At 42.2% G+C, this 14,660-nt stretch overlaps 1 protein-coding gene across 1 annotated transcript in view; it reads left to right on the plus strand.

Annotated features, from left to right (window-relative positions):
- znf423 (zinc finger protein 423) overlaps positions 1-14,660 on the plus strand; it is a 129,281-nt gene that overhangs the window by 58,648 nt on the left and 55,973 nt on the right. Inside the window, exons 4-18 of the mRNA XM_026366315.1 lie at positions 858-1,035; positions 1,516-1,640; positions 1,903-1,984; positions 2,101-2,176; positions 2,437-2,717; positions 2,818-3,101; positions 3,227-3,607; positions 3,813-3,994; positions 4,486-5,025; positions 5,214-5,364; positions 5,598-6,158; positions 6,259-6,443; positions 6,996-7,411; positions 7,651-7,861; positions 9,453-9,537. Coding sequence (XP_026222100.1) covers positions 858-1,035; positions 1,516-1,640; positions 1,903-1,984; positions 2,101-2,176; positions 2,437-2,717; positions 2,818-3,101; positions 3,227-3,607; positions 3,813-3,994; positions 4,486-5,025; positions 5,214-5,364; positions 5,598-6,158; positions 6,259-6,443; positions 6,996-7,411; positions 7,651-7,861; positions 9,453-9,537 — 3,738 coding nt within the window. The remainder of the gene's footprint in view (positions 1-857; positions 1,036-1,515; positions 1,641-1,902; positions 1,985-2,100; positions 2,177-2,436; positions 2,718-2,817; positions 3,102-3,226; positions 3,608-3,812; positions 3,995-4,485; positions 5,026-5,213; positions 5,365-5,597; positions 6,159-6,258; positions 6,444-6,995; positions 7,412-7,650; positions 7,862-9,452; positions 9,538-14,660) is intronic.

The following is a 14,660-nucleotide window of genomic DNA, read 5'->3' on the forward strand; positions in this document are numbered from 1 at the left end:
TATTCAGCCCCCTCTTTTGTTGCATCAAATACATTCTGAAGTGTCTATTAAAGGAGTCGTGGCCTTTTTGTCGCCTCTGTGCCAGACTACACAGGAGGAGGGGAGTAAAAGGAGGAAGCAAGGAAAAACGGAAAAGAGCAATGCATAATTTCCTATGTATGACAGATAAAGAGAGTGAATATTGCCATCTTTCCGCTCGGCTCTCCACATCTCCTAATCGCTTTTCCGACGTTTCAATCTGCCAAGGCCCTAATGAAAATATGATGAGGCGGATCTATGGTCCTCGGGGACGGATGGGAGGGGAGGGGAGGTGAGGGGAGGGATGGAACGAGGGATGGCTGCAGAGGGAGGATGAAGGGAGAGAAAATACACTCTGTCCTTATTTCTGGGCTCCGTCGGGGATTCATAGTTCTTGGAGCTTTCTATTTAGATGTTGCTGCTGCCGGAGTGTTTCTCTCTTCTGTTTCATTCTCTCTCTTTATCTCTGCCATCCTCATTTTCTTCATTTATATATATATATATATATATATATATATATATATATATATATATGTGTGTGTGTGTATAACCAGGATAAATGTGTTTATTCTTTTGTTTATATGCTCTTTTTTTATTTGAACTCCCACAGGCCTCTACCGCCTTCTGCCTTCCAAGAAAGATGTAACTTCTTCCTAATCATTCTAATGCTCCTGGTTTTACCCCCACTTTTTCCGTCTGTGCTCTTCTGTCTCTTTCTTTGTTATTGTGCAGCTGTGTACAAAAAACATTCATGTTTTTTTTTTTTTTTTTTATCTTTTGCTTTAGGTGAACTGAACTTATTTTTAAACATTTTCTGTGTCTGTCTCTGTCTCTGTCAGATGCCGATGATGACCCAGCGGGGCTCTCCTGGGTGCCTTCCTCACCCTCCAGTAAAGACGTGGCATCACCCTCACAGATGCCTGATGGCTGCTGTGACCTCGGCATGGCCACAGGTGGCGAGGAGGAAGGAGGTGCTGGCCTGCCGTACCCCTGCCAGTTCTGTGACAAGTCCTTCAGGTATCAACTCACGATGTTTGCTTCCCATGATGCATACACAATGTACTGTAGACTAACACCAATGTCATATTTGGTTACATCCTCACATCTCACTCATGAATATCAATGTGTACATGAATAAACAGTAGTCTCAATATTACCATGGTAACATGGACCACTAAGCCAAACAGTAAAAGGAATGAGGTAAATACATTTCCCGCTAACCCCCCCAGGGAACAACTCCAGACCCACTTTAAGAGCAGCTGTCACATACACCATAAAGTCATCATCATAATCCTCCATATTACCGGTTCTACTTAGCTGTCTTCTCTATTCTTCATGTTCCTTTCTTATTATTGAACACATATACAGTGAAGGTAGTTTAAATTTCAACCAGCCTTTGAAGACTTAATAAGAAGGAAATGGCCAAGCAACAAAAAGCAGCTAAATCCATGTATATGAATGCCTGTTTGTCATGTGAGGTCTCTTGGTCTTCCTCAGTCGTCTGAGCTACCTGAAGCGCCATGAACAGATTCACAGTGACAAGCTGCCTTTTAAGTGTACCTTCTGCAGCCGTCTGTTCAAACACAAGAGGAGCAGAGATCGCCATGTCAAACTCCACACAGGTAAGGACAAAAATCATCAAGTCATAATGCATGCTGATTGTCTTTGAGTTCCTAATTGGCCTTGATATACTATGAACAGAGGGCGAGATCCTCAATCATTAAATAAATCTTTTTTATTGTTCCATTAAAGCAAAAACATATTGTCATAAGACTTGTGTTATGCTGCATGTCAGAAGCAGCATGTGTTCGGTCTGTGTATATCTTCTAGAACAAAGTGATTCTCTTAGGGAATTATCTCTCATCAATCTGTCACCTGCTGCAGGAGATAAGAAGTACAGTTGTCAGGAGTGTGAAGCTGCTTTCTCCCGCTCTGATCATCTGAAGATCCATCTGAAGACACACAGGTGACTGCTTCTGATCCTATTATCATGATTCACTAATTCACAAATTGCTTTTGATCCGTACTTTTTTTTTTTTGGAGTCTGGTTTGTGACCATTTGTTTTAAATCAACACCTCCAGCTCCAGCAAACCGTTTAAGTGCAGCGTGTGTAAGCGCGGCTTCTCCTCCACCTCATCACTGCAGAGCCACATGCAGGTGAAATGTTTTACTTTCTATGTTACCGATAAAATTACTAGTGTGTAAGTATGCTTGTTATTACCATTGTTTCTTAAGCAGTTTACACAAGTTACAATAGCAAAGAATAAAAAAAGGACTAACTAATAAAATTTTAACTGAATTTAATGAGTTCACCGTAGTAAAATGCAGGAGAACCTTTTGCCACCATATGAAAACCTTTTAACAGAACACAACAACACATTCTTATCCAAATGTTGACTACTTTCCTATTCTGCCAGGCTCACCGCAAGAACCGAGAGCACCTTGCACTGAGGAGTGAGAGGGATGGAGGGAAGAAGGGAGCAGGAGGAGATGGTGACCTGGAGCAGGACTTGTATATGTGTGATTACTGCGAGGAGACGTTCAGCCAAACCGATGAGCTGGAGAAACACGTCCTTACCAGACACCCCCAGCTGTCTGACAGAGCTGACTTGCAATGCATCCACTGTCCTGAGATTTTTCTAGACGAGGCTTCACTCCTCACGCATATTGAAACACAGCATGCAAACCGCAAACACAAGTAAGACTAGGCTTAGCTTTTAAAAGTTTCCAAAACTTTTCTGTGATGGGAAATGCTGAATAGGTTTTTGAATCTTACTGGTCCTTTTGGGTTTCTCCAGGTGCCCTGTCTGTTCAGAACAGTTCCCTTCTGTGGAGGATGTATACTGCCACCTCGACAGCCATCGCCAGCCTGACTCTTCCAATCACAGCGCGGCCAGTCCTGACCCTGCACTGGGCAGTGTGGCCTCAATGAGCTCGGCCACTCCAGACTCTAGTGCCAGCCTGGAGAGAGGCTCCACACCTGATTCTACCCTAAAAGCCACGCTTGGCAGTGAACGGGGCCGCAGAAGAGGTGCTGACACTGGGGAAGATACTGGGATAAGCCTGGGTCATCAAGGTGGAGGTATGGAAGCCAACAGATTAACTAATCCAATTACTTATTAATTTAAATTCAGCACTTCTTAATTTAAAAGTCTAGACTCTGTGAGTGTGTTTCTAAGGTAGCAGTTTATCTGTCCATCTCTACAGGAGGAGGAGTGAACTGGGGTAAAGTAACATACTCTTGCCCTTATTGCTCCAAGAGAGACTTCCACAGTCTGGCAGTGCTGGAGATCCATTTGAAGACCATCCATGCAGATAAGCCACAGCAGAGCCATACATGTCAGCTCTGCCTGGACACACTGCCAACACTTTACAACCTCAACGAACACGTTCGCAAAGCTCACCGTGCCAGTGGAGGAGCTGTAGGAACAGCAGCAGCAACGTTTCCCCTGCTGCAGTTTACTAATGTCACCGCGTTCCACTGTAACTACTGCCCTGACATGTTTGGAGACATAAACTCTCTGCAAGAGCACATCAGGGTGTCCCACTGCTTGCCTGGCGGGATTGTGGCAGGATCCACCACATTAGGTGTGTTGTTGAAGAAAACAAGTTTTGATAAACAATCTAAAGTGTCTTAAATGTTACTTTAGGGTCTATTAAAAAAGCTTAAGTATAATATTATAGCATGTTGTAAAATATGAGCAAACTGTTATAATATGTACTCTGTTAAATACATTACTTCAGTATCATAATTTAATGTAAGGGAATGTAACAATATAATCCTCCATCCTAGAAGGGAACCATGCCTTCTTCTGCAACCAGTGCTCCATGGGATTCCTCACAGAGTCTTCATTGACAGAACACATTCAGCAGACACACTGCACCTCTGCTGCAGGAGGCGGAGCTGTGTCTGGAGGAGCGGTGGCCAAACTGGAGTCTCCTGTACTCCAGGCTGCATCCCAGTCCTTCATGGAGGTGAGAATCAACAAATAGTTAAGATTTATATTTGACAAACATCTTTTATCAGAGTTGATTAATTGGAGTTTGCATGTCTTTGCACAACTACTAATCAATTATCAGTGGTTGAGCTAATTAGCAAAAGCTGGTTCCTGTTTAATTAGGTGGTTTCCTGTACTTTCTCCAGTGAAGTGTGAAATGAAGCATATTGCTCATGTAAGTTGAGATTAAAGATCTGTGATAATGTTTTTTTTTTTTATTATATGAATTTATGAGTTACTGTGGGTAACTGCTGGTCTGAAATCTATGGTTAAAATTCTGCGTGACAAATTTCAACCAGTTTTTACAATGTGAGCTTGCAGAGTTATGAGTATTATTATAGTTTAAGGTCTATGGCTGTGTCTCTCTCTCTCACCTTCTCCATAGCATTTCAGTTTTGTCTTTTACTGTCCATAGTTTATTTAAATGTATAATAATCTTTAAAAAATAAAGTTATTGTCCATGTACAGGTTTACTCCTGCCCTTACTGCACCAATTCTCCTATCTTCGGCTCACTCCTCAAGCTCACCAAGCACATAAAGGAGAACCATAAGAACATCCCCCTGGCCAACAACAAACGGCAGGCAAAGGTTGCAGATCTAAGCCCCGCTTCCTCTGATGTAGAGATCTCCTCCCCAAAACGTCACAGACTGGGAGGGGACTCCACTCCCTCCTTGGGGAGTAACGGGGACTACCCCTGCAACCAGTGTGACCTGCGATTTTCCAGCTTTGAGGGTTTCCAGGCCCACCTAAAGTCACACCTTGAGATGCTGCTGAGGCGCCAGTCCTGTCCCCAGTGCAACAAGGAGGACTTTGAATCGCAGGAGGCATTGCTTCAACACCTGACAGTACACTACACTACCACGTCAACCCAGTACGTGTGTGAGAGCTGCGATAAACAGTTCTCTTCGGTGGATGACCTGCAGAAACATCTGTTAGACATGCACACATTTGTCCTGTACCACTGTACTCTCTGCCAGGAAGTCTTTGACTCCAAAGTCTCTATACAGGTGAATAAGTCAGCCAATGTTATTTGTCTTAGTTTTTGACTTTTACTTTACAAATATAACTCACATCAGTGCATGAACAAAAATGCAAATAGGTATGTACTGTTGTTGGTATATTAAAAATATTAATGAAACAACCATAGAAATGAAGAATTGTGGATTGACTCTTTCTTGCATTTTCTGTCATTCAGGTGCATTTGGCAGTGAAGCATAGTAATGAGAAAAAGTTGTTCCGCTGCACAGCCTGTGCCTGGGATTTCAGGAAGGAAAGTGATCTTCAGCTCCATGTGAAGCATAACCACCTGGGTCAGAGGTCAGGCCTCCCTGGTGGGCTTGGAGCAGGTACAGTATACCTTTCCTGAGACCACAGCCTCTGTGTCATTAATTTTTACCTATGTGGGGAAATAAAATCTGAAAATTCATTGTTACACAGTACATAACATAACAACAAAGGAAAGAAAACTGACATTTGCCAAAGAAAACCTAAAAAATGAAGAGCTGGAATTTGTACAGTGTTAATCCAATAGTAGTAGTAGTGGTCTTGAATGTTTGCTAACTTAATTTTTGTGTTACAGGACTCAAGCTCAGGAAGTGTATCTTCTGTGGAGAAACATTTGGAACAGAAGTGGAGCTCCAGTGCCACATCACCACACACAGCAAAAAGTTCACGTGTCGCTTCTGCGGCAAAGCTTTTCATGCCATCTCACTACTAGAGAGACACCTGAGGGAGAAGCACTGCATCTTTGATGGCAGCAACATCACCGGCAATGGAGGTGGTACAGGGAGCAGTGGGAGCCAGAATGGGACGCCCAATGGGCTGGCGCAGTCCTCTAAACGAGGAGGAGCAGCAAGTGGTGGTAATGGAAGTACTACAGGCGTTGAAAGAGCAACAGTGGCGGCTGCTGAACAAGCCGACCTACAGAACATGCTGCTGAAGAGTGGAGCTGTGGGTGGAGGAGCAGCCCAGGGAGGAGATGCTGCCAACAGCCACGAGGCCAGCGGGGGTGAGGAGGAAATAGACAATTCAGAACCCATGTACGCTTGTGACATCTGTGGAGCAGCTTATACCATGGAGTCACTTCTACAAAACCACCGACTGCGTGACCACAACATCAGGCCAGGAGAAGATGATGCTGGTAATGTCACTCTCAACTTCAGTTATCTGAAAAGAAAATTAATCAATTTCAATTCATTAGTTAATTTGTGTTTGATAACAATAGCGTCTATGTTTACCAGGTTCTCGTAAGAAGAAGGCAGACTTTATCAAAGGGAACCACAAGTGTAACGTGTGCTCCAGAACTTTCTTCTCGGAAAACGGTCTTCGTGAGCATGCTCAGACGCATCGTGGCCCCGCAAAGCACTACATGTGTCCAATTTGTGGCGAGCGTTTCCCCTCCCTGCTGACCTTGACTGAGCATAAGGTACTTGGGCATTTGTTTTTCATCCTATTTGTTTAGGCAATGTGAGGCTATATTAGGCTATATGTATTTTTTTTTTTTTTAGGTATCTATGTAATTTATGTTTCTACCAAGAAAACAAATGCAGAGTGGATGGTCTCAGAGGTATAACAACACAGCAGTCTGTGGGAAACATGTTTTTCACTTTCCTCTTGTGTTACTTTTCTGGTGCTTTCTGTCTGCGTACGTCTTTTGATCCTGCAACTTATTTGGCTGCTTTGAATTTAAACTTAAAAAAGTTAAACTGTCCTAAGGGAGGCAATTTGTTCTGCAACACACTGCAGGAAAAAAGGTTTGCTAAAAATGTCAAACTTCTTAAAAAATTTGTATGTTTAAAAAAATTGAAATAATAAATTATAATGATCAGTGTGTACATTATGGATTATGCTGAAGATCACTTCTCTTGATTCTTAAAAAATACATTCACTTTTTCATAAAGAACAGATAAAAAATGCTTAGTGGTATTATTATTTTGTATTTTTCCATTGATCATTTCTATATATTTCCCCTCTGCAGGTGACTCACAGTAAGAGCCTGGACACTGGAACCTGTCGAATCTGTAAGATGCCCCTGCAGAGTGAGGAGGAGTTTATAGAGCATTGCCAGATGCACCCTGACCTCCGCAACTCCCTCACTGGCTTCCGCTGCGTTGTCTGCATGCAAACCGTCACCTCCACTCTGGAGCTGAAGATCCATGGCACCTTCCACATGCAGAAGCTTTCCACTGGCTCTGCACTTGGAGGAGCTGGAGGGGGAGGTGGGAATGGAGGTGCAGGGAATGGCTCAGCCTCTTCGTCCCCAAACGGCCAGCTGCAGCAGCATAAGCTGTATAAATGCGCTTTCTGCCTGAAGGAGTTCAAGAACAAAGGGGAGCTGGTGAAGCTGGATGTCAATGGCCTGCCTTATGGCCTCTGTGCAGGCTGCATGAGCAGGTAGCTGGCTTTCTTAAAAACCTTGTTGATAACATTTTATGTTTTGTCTGCTGTCTTAGACACATCTTCATCTAGTATGTGCTGGTTTTCTCCAAACACCTGTCAAAAGGTGTACACAGGTTTTCTAGTAACCTTCCTTTGAGAAAAATATAGTACAGCAACACACAGACTGATATGCAAATACATGTATTTTTATTGCTAAAATCAGCTGAAATAAATGAAATGCTCAATCAAATCAGGGGCACAAACGGCCAAAGCCCCAGTCAGGGAGGAGCTGCCACCCCGGGGGACACGCAGGGAGAGAAGGCCATGGCTGGGTTGAGGTGTCCAGAGTGTGGGGTGAAGTTTGAAAGCCTGGAGGACCTGGAGAGTCATGTCCAGACAGATCACCCTGAGGTCACCCCTGAAACCAGCGCAGCAGGGAAGAAGGCTGAGGCACCTGCACCTAAGGTGAGATAGGCTAGACTGAGATAAGACAGAGAAGTAAATGGTTTTATGGAAACTGTTGGATGTAACAACTGAAAACCTCTCAGCCTTTTGTCACTTTTTACTGAGGTGAAGTGATGTGGGAAAAAAAGTGTCTACTCAGAAACTGAAAACTAGAATCAGGTTTGTATCTTTAGTGATGATATCTGTGTAGTGTCATCAAAACCATGGCATAAAATGAATAGAGCTTCAGTGTTACAGGTGAAGCATTACACAAATCCAATAGTTAGAACTGTATTTGAAATCTCATGTAACTCAGATAAACAGCATTTAACAGATAGACATTTTCAGGAGTGCATGCGACTCAGAAATTCCACTGTATCTTTGCATGAGTTGTGTGTGTGTGTGAAGTTCTCCTGCTTTTGTGTCTGTAGCTTCCATACGTGTGCTTGTTTGTATGTCGGTGTGTGTCAGTTGAGCCCCACTGGGTCCTGCGGCTGGGGCGTGCTGAGGCATTGTGGGAGCTGTTCACTCTACTTGATATTGACAGTCAGGCTCCCCGGGACCTGCTGCGTGTCTATGTGTGCGAGTGTGTACTTGCAAGTGAGCTTGTCTGTCTGTGTGTGTGTATATGTGTTAGAGACAGTTCCCAGGGACACTCTGTCTTACCTGCACCTTTGTTTCTGCTTAGTCTAACAGCACAAAGCAGACAAAGTAGGATTTCTCTGTGTGTGTGTGTGTGTGTGAGAGCACTCAGTGTACCAGTCTGAAGCAGTAGAGAGATAGTGGAAGTGGGGCCTTTGTGTATTTTGTATGTGTTTGTGCATGAGTGATCGCTGTGTGCTATGAATGGATAAGCAGATCGTCTGCTCCTCTCTCTCCCCGTTTCTGTGTCTCTCACCCTTCCTTTCTCTGGCTCTTTCTACATCTCTTTCTTTCTCTCTTGTCTTCTATGCTCATCCCTTCAGTTTCTGTTTCATTGCTTCTTCCCTACATCTTTTTCCTCTGCTCTCCACCCCTTATTAATTTTTCTCTATTACTCTTTGACTCTATCCCTCTGCAGAGGTTTGGTGTGTGTGTGTGTTTGTGTGTGTGTGTGACTGCATGTATATCTCTTCTACTTTTCTCATCTTACTTTCAGCACAGCTTGATTAGTGCAAGATTTCAGGTTCACAGTTCTCGCACATTAATGGTGGATTATGAAAGTTTTGCAGTTTTTGTTTGCATTTTCACTCTGACATTTTATTATGCTTGACATTTTCAGTAGGTAAATGTAATGTTTTTACTAGCTGGCTATCTGGGAAATGCTCTCTAGTACTTTTTAGTCTAGTTTAATAAAGTGAATCATGACTATATATGACTATAATTATGACTTAAAGTAATATTACAGTTAGAGAGTGAAATTTCCACTCATCTATAACTTTATTTTTTTAAATGCAGTGCTTTTTTATATGTAAAAGTGGAATATACTACTTAGAAATATATATTTTTTTTTTGCGATTTATGCATTTTATATTCTATAAACTTGTTTCTGAGTGTACCTTGGACATACCAAGTTTCAGTGTTATACATAATTGATAATGTTTTTCGGTGTTTGTGTATCTTTTTCTTACAGAAGAAGACGTACCAGTGTATTAAATGTCAAATGACGTTTGAGACGGAAAGGGAGATCCAGATTCATGTCGCGAATCACATGATCGGTGAGTGAGGCACAGGTCTCCCGCTCTGTTATATTTTTGTGCGTGTAAGTTGGTCTGTGCCTGTGTTTATACAGCGAATGGATGATTCAGTGTCTCTCACACAAACGAGCGCGCGCGCACACACACACACACACACACACACACACACACACACACACACACACACACACACACACACACACACAGGTGGGAGACAGGTGTGAAATTTTAAACAAGATTACATTATTCATGAGCCACAGTTATATCACATATAATCAGTCCAACATGACTCATGCTCTGATTCTGCTGCAGGTATGTTGAGGTAACACTAAGAGAGTTAAAATATAATTTATAATGCAGGCAGATTAAACTGTGTGGTATTGTAGTTAACACTGTGGTGTTGCATGTAGAGGAGTGAGGCTATAAGAGACTGGCTTTATACCTACAGCACACCTATAGATTAAAATCAGATGGCTTCAATTAAAATGTAGGATTTTTATTTGTGCTTTCAGCTGACTCCCTGTTGATAGGTGTATGGATATATACAGTACATATACTATTTATAATACTTAGGCATTGCCCTCAAAGGAAGAGAAAACGGCAGACAAACAACCTCAGCAGGCACCGAGGTAGTGAACAAAACTTACCCAAGCTGAACAGTTTGATGTTAAAGGCACAATTAAAACATTGACACCCCCTGCTACACTGATCACAAACAAATGCATTAGAGTTTACATATATTCTAATGTGCTTAACCAACACATTGCACCACACACGTGAGTTTAATCCTGTTTGTTTGTCTGACTGGTTGCTTTTGCATCAAAATTAATACTCTCAGGAAAGCCAGAGCCACTGCAGTGATGTTAAGCTTCTTCGTATCGGCCCCATTATTGCCTGTAAGGGGGATAAGAAAAGGTTGTGTGTCTGCGTGTGTGTACTTTATATACTATGTGAGTATACTTGTATACTTGTGATTTGAGGAAAACTTGTGTTTAACTAAAGAGCTACCTCCATAGTATGGAGTCTGTTCTTTCAAGAGCTTCCCCCGTGACAGTTTTTTTTTGCCTGCTACTAATTTGCTGCCTTAGCATCTCTGTCGTCATGGAGATTAACGAGGTAGACCTGTGAGTTGTTCTGGGGAACAAACGCTCTGCAACCCCCCACCCTCAGCACCTCGCCAGACCTGACAGGCAATTCCAGAGTCACTGGTGTACTCTGAGGCGTGTGTATGTATGCATGTAAGTTTGTGTGTATGTGTGAAACTAAGGTACGGTGCAAGTGTGTGTGTGTGTGTGTGTGTGTGTGTGTGTGTGTGTGTGTGTGTGTGTGTGTGTGTGTGTGTGTGTGTGTGTGTGTGTGTGTGTGTGTGTGTGTGTGTGTGAGTGCTGACATCGCTCTGAGTCGTCTAGTAATGTCTGGAGACGTTAAAAGATAGAGTTGAAACAGAAGTACAGCTGGAGTAACTTTTACTTCTTTCCCCTCGTGTCCATACACACACACAAACACACACACACACTCTTCATGCTTTTGCTGTGTTGTACGCGTGCGCACCCACACACCCACACACAGAGCCTGAAATGCACAAACCCAGAGATAAACTCTCCCACAAAAGCACGTGCCACACACATCCAACAACATAACCTACACTCATTAGAGTTGCTGCCATCACTTACCTACTATTTCGTTCTTTTCACTTAACTACATGGCTTCTCCTCTCCTTTTGTTCCTCAGATCTTACCTGTTAGCCCCTAGTTTTTCTTTGATCTCTTTCTGTATCTTCCATCTCACCTCTGCTCCTGTCCATATCATTACAGTCTTTTTTGCCTGATAGATACCATCTCTCTCTCTGCTCTAGTCTTTTCCTCCCTCTCCCTTGATCCTCTTCATCCACACACACACACACACACACACACACACACACACACACACACACACTGGTGGCAGTTTTAGGGTAATTAACGTGCTAATTGTGTGAAAACGTAGTGCAGACTAATTATGAAATTGAGGCAGATTATTTTTAAGAGCTTGCCCAGTTCTTATTATTACATTTTCTTCAAACCTACCCACCCCCACTCTAATAAGAGGAGGAGGGGTGGGTGGTATAGGGGTCTGGTTCGGACCATTTTTATTGCTTTCAAAAACTTACAGTCTTCACACACACTTCTGTTCTGTCACCTTTCCCTCACAATCTTGTCACTGAATATCAGCTTACTGCAACTCAGCGGACCCCATTGGTCTGATACATTAATTATGCTTCAAATTAACCAAATAATATTTCCCTAAAACCTGTTATCTCCATATCCCCAGCCACTTTCAATTCTGAAGCCTTAATTATACTGTGTTTTATTATAGCTATGGTTCATAATTCTTTGTGTGCTCTACCTGTTGACTCCTAAATCAGCATGAGATCACCGTGTCATCTACTCATCTCATTAAGAAAACAGAGGATTTATTCTGTACAGTGTTGATTTTTCCCTTCACATTACTCTGATCCAGTTCTTATTGTTTTGTCTTTCATCACACTCCAATTATCATATTTAGGAAAGTGTCACCGCCTGCTCCCGTGGTTCAGTGAAAATACCCCAAGTGTAACTGTTCACCATGATGTCAACTGTTTTGACTGGTTGGGGGAAACGAGAGGAGGGTTTTCTCTTGTCTAATCGAGTCCAGTAATGTGATTGTCACATTGCTCCATGGGTAATGCGTGGTGCACCCCACAGTCCTGTTAATTACGCTGTCAGAAAGAGTAAGAGAGACAACATTCAGGCAGATCGAGGAAGAGATGGTCAAAGTGAGAGGTCTAGAGAGGAATCCTTGTAGTGCTGTGGAGAAATGATCACAAGTACTGCATGACTATTCACCTGTATTTGGGCTCAAGCCAACAGCAGTTAAGTAGACAAAATATTCACTATACGTTTGTGTTTATGTATGCTCATGCTTGACTTAATGTGCTGCTCCCTTGAAATGGTTATCATCTTTTCCATACTTTTATCTTTTACTCTAAAATGATGGTCCTAAAGCTCTATAAAATAAAACCTTATCTTTTTTGTAACCTCAGAAATGTAGTAAGTGGCTGCAAGGCACATCAAAAGTACTCTCTGGGTGTCCTTTTAGCAGAATGCTTTCAAAAGTTCAGAGATGTTGAACCTTTCAGGAAAGCAAAAGATTTTTCTCTTGCAACAAATGATGATGGGTTCCATGTTTTCTCTAACAGCCAGCACTTGCTTGGTGCTGAAGGAGCTGCATCTACAGTTGTTCTACACTAACCACGTCTATTGCAAGATTTAACGTTTAAAGAAGAGAAGCGCCAATGCCATTAATGCCCTGCCTCTAGGTTGTGCTTTACTGTGATGGTATATTCACACCCTGAGTCTCTTCCTGCTAGTCTTGGCTCTTACACAGCACACAAGTTAATTAAAACACCATGTGGTCAATGCCCTGCTCTGGAGAAAGACACAGCGAAAGTAGAAGAGAATGAGAGAGAGTGGAGAGAGGCATGACAGGAGGGAAAGCGAAGTCAGGCAATAAGGTTGAAAGGGCAAAAGGAAATTAACAGTTGAATTTATTCCCCTCATATTCACCATTTTAGCAAATTTAGTTGATTTGCTAAACTTTATATGGTAAAGACGTGATGTCATGCAGCGCTGAGAGGTTGTAGTTATCTGTACAGCTTTTTTCTTGTGGTCAGCTTACATCACTCTAACTGTGTCGGATCGCTGGCTTGTGTAAACTGATTGCAGTATTGACTTGTGACATCAGTCATTTCTCACAGCCACAGTCCCAAATGCTACACAAACAGAAATTATAAACTCACCTTTATAGATAAAGTAGGTGTTACAACAACAACAGCTACAAGAAATTTGTCAGATATGCTCATAAAATACCCATATTGTACTGAAGTATGACATCAACACCACAGCCAAACTCATTGTTATATGATATGGCACAACCACTTGAAAATACCATTTGTTATCTATAAATTGGTATTTAACACTGAAAATATGTTAGGTGCTGTGGTAGTGTCCACTTGTTAAAACCCACACATCTACACACAGCCTCAGTCCATCTCCCACACACTAGGGAAGGAAAGAGTGCAAGAAATGTTATCTCTTTTGCCTTAGGTACCAGTTTGCCATTTGGGATATTTTTTGTTTTGTTTTTGTGTGTATGTCCATAGGGGGAATCACATATTGTATCATGTGTGTACATTTAAATGCAGTATAATATGAAAATTACATGCTATGCTTTGCTTTATGTCTGCAGTAGTTACAGTGTGTGTGTGTGTGTTTGTATGTGTGTGTGTTTGTGTGTGTTTGTGTACCTGGTTTTATTTTTTATTAGACTAAATAACTTTGTATGCAGGTACTGTGTTTGTGTGTGGGCTGGGGGCTTATCCCACCTGTGTGTTTGTGTGTGTATGTGTGTATGTGTGTATATATAATCAACAGGCTGCATGCATTAGGTTTCCCTAGCCCCCAACATTGCTGTGGTGGGAAGAGGGGGGAGTGCTTGAAGCACTGGAGATGTAGAAAGTATTGGGAGGGGAGGATGCAAAGGGGTGTTAGCGGAGAGATGAGAGATGACAGGAAAAGGAGAGAGAGGCAGAGCCTAGGGTGGTGACAAAGGGGATGACTAAACTTTTTTCTTTTTGTGTCTCTTACAAGTTGACATGCACAGGTGTATTTTCTGAGTTTAGATAACTACTTATTCTGGAGTGAATAACAGATTTCTGTATCATTATCATGAAGATTCATTAGCAAGAACAACAAAGGAATAAAATAGTCCCTCCTTCTTTCCTTTTTTGTGGCTAGATCCCTATAATGACTCTGTTTGTTTTGTCTTTGTATCCCTTGTACCATGTCTATGTGTATGTGTGCATTTCTCCTTGGACAGCATCACAGCAGTTTTTGGCAGGCTTTATTGTTTTCTGCTGTGCAGCTGCACATCATGAAGACATTCCCTCCCAGTGTGATAGTGTGAGGTGAAGACACGATTCTGTGTGCTAAATGTGTGCATGTGTGTTAATATAGTATGTCTTCCAGTTTGGCTTGTATGGAATCAAAATGCACCTCCCACACCATAAACTCTCACCACAGGATCCCTGTTTGTGTTGAATTTAGATTTAGTAAAGCACTTGCAGTCAT

This window comes from Anabas testudineus, chromosome 6 (genome assembly GCF_900324465.2).
Source record: "Anabas testudineus chromosome 6, fAnaTes1.2, whole genome shotgun sequence".
In the NCBI taxonomy this organism is placed as follows: Eukaryota; Metazoa; Chordata; class Actinopteri; order Anabantiformes; family Anabantidae; genus Anabas; species Anabas testudineus.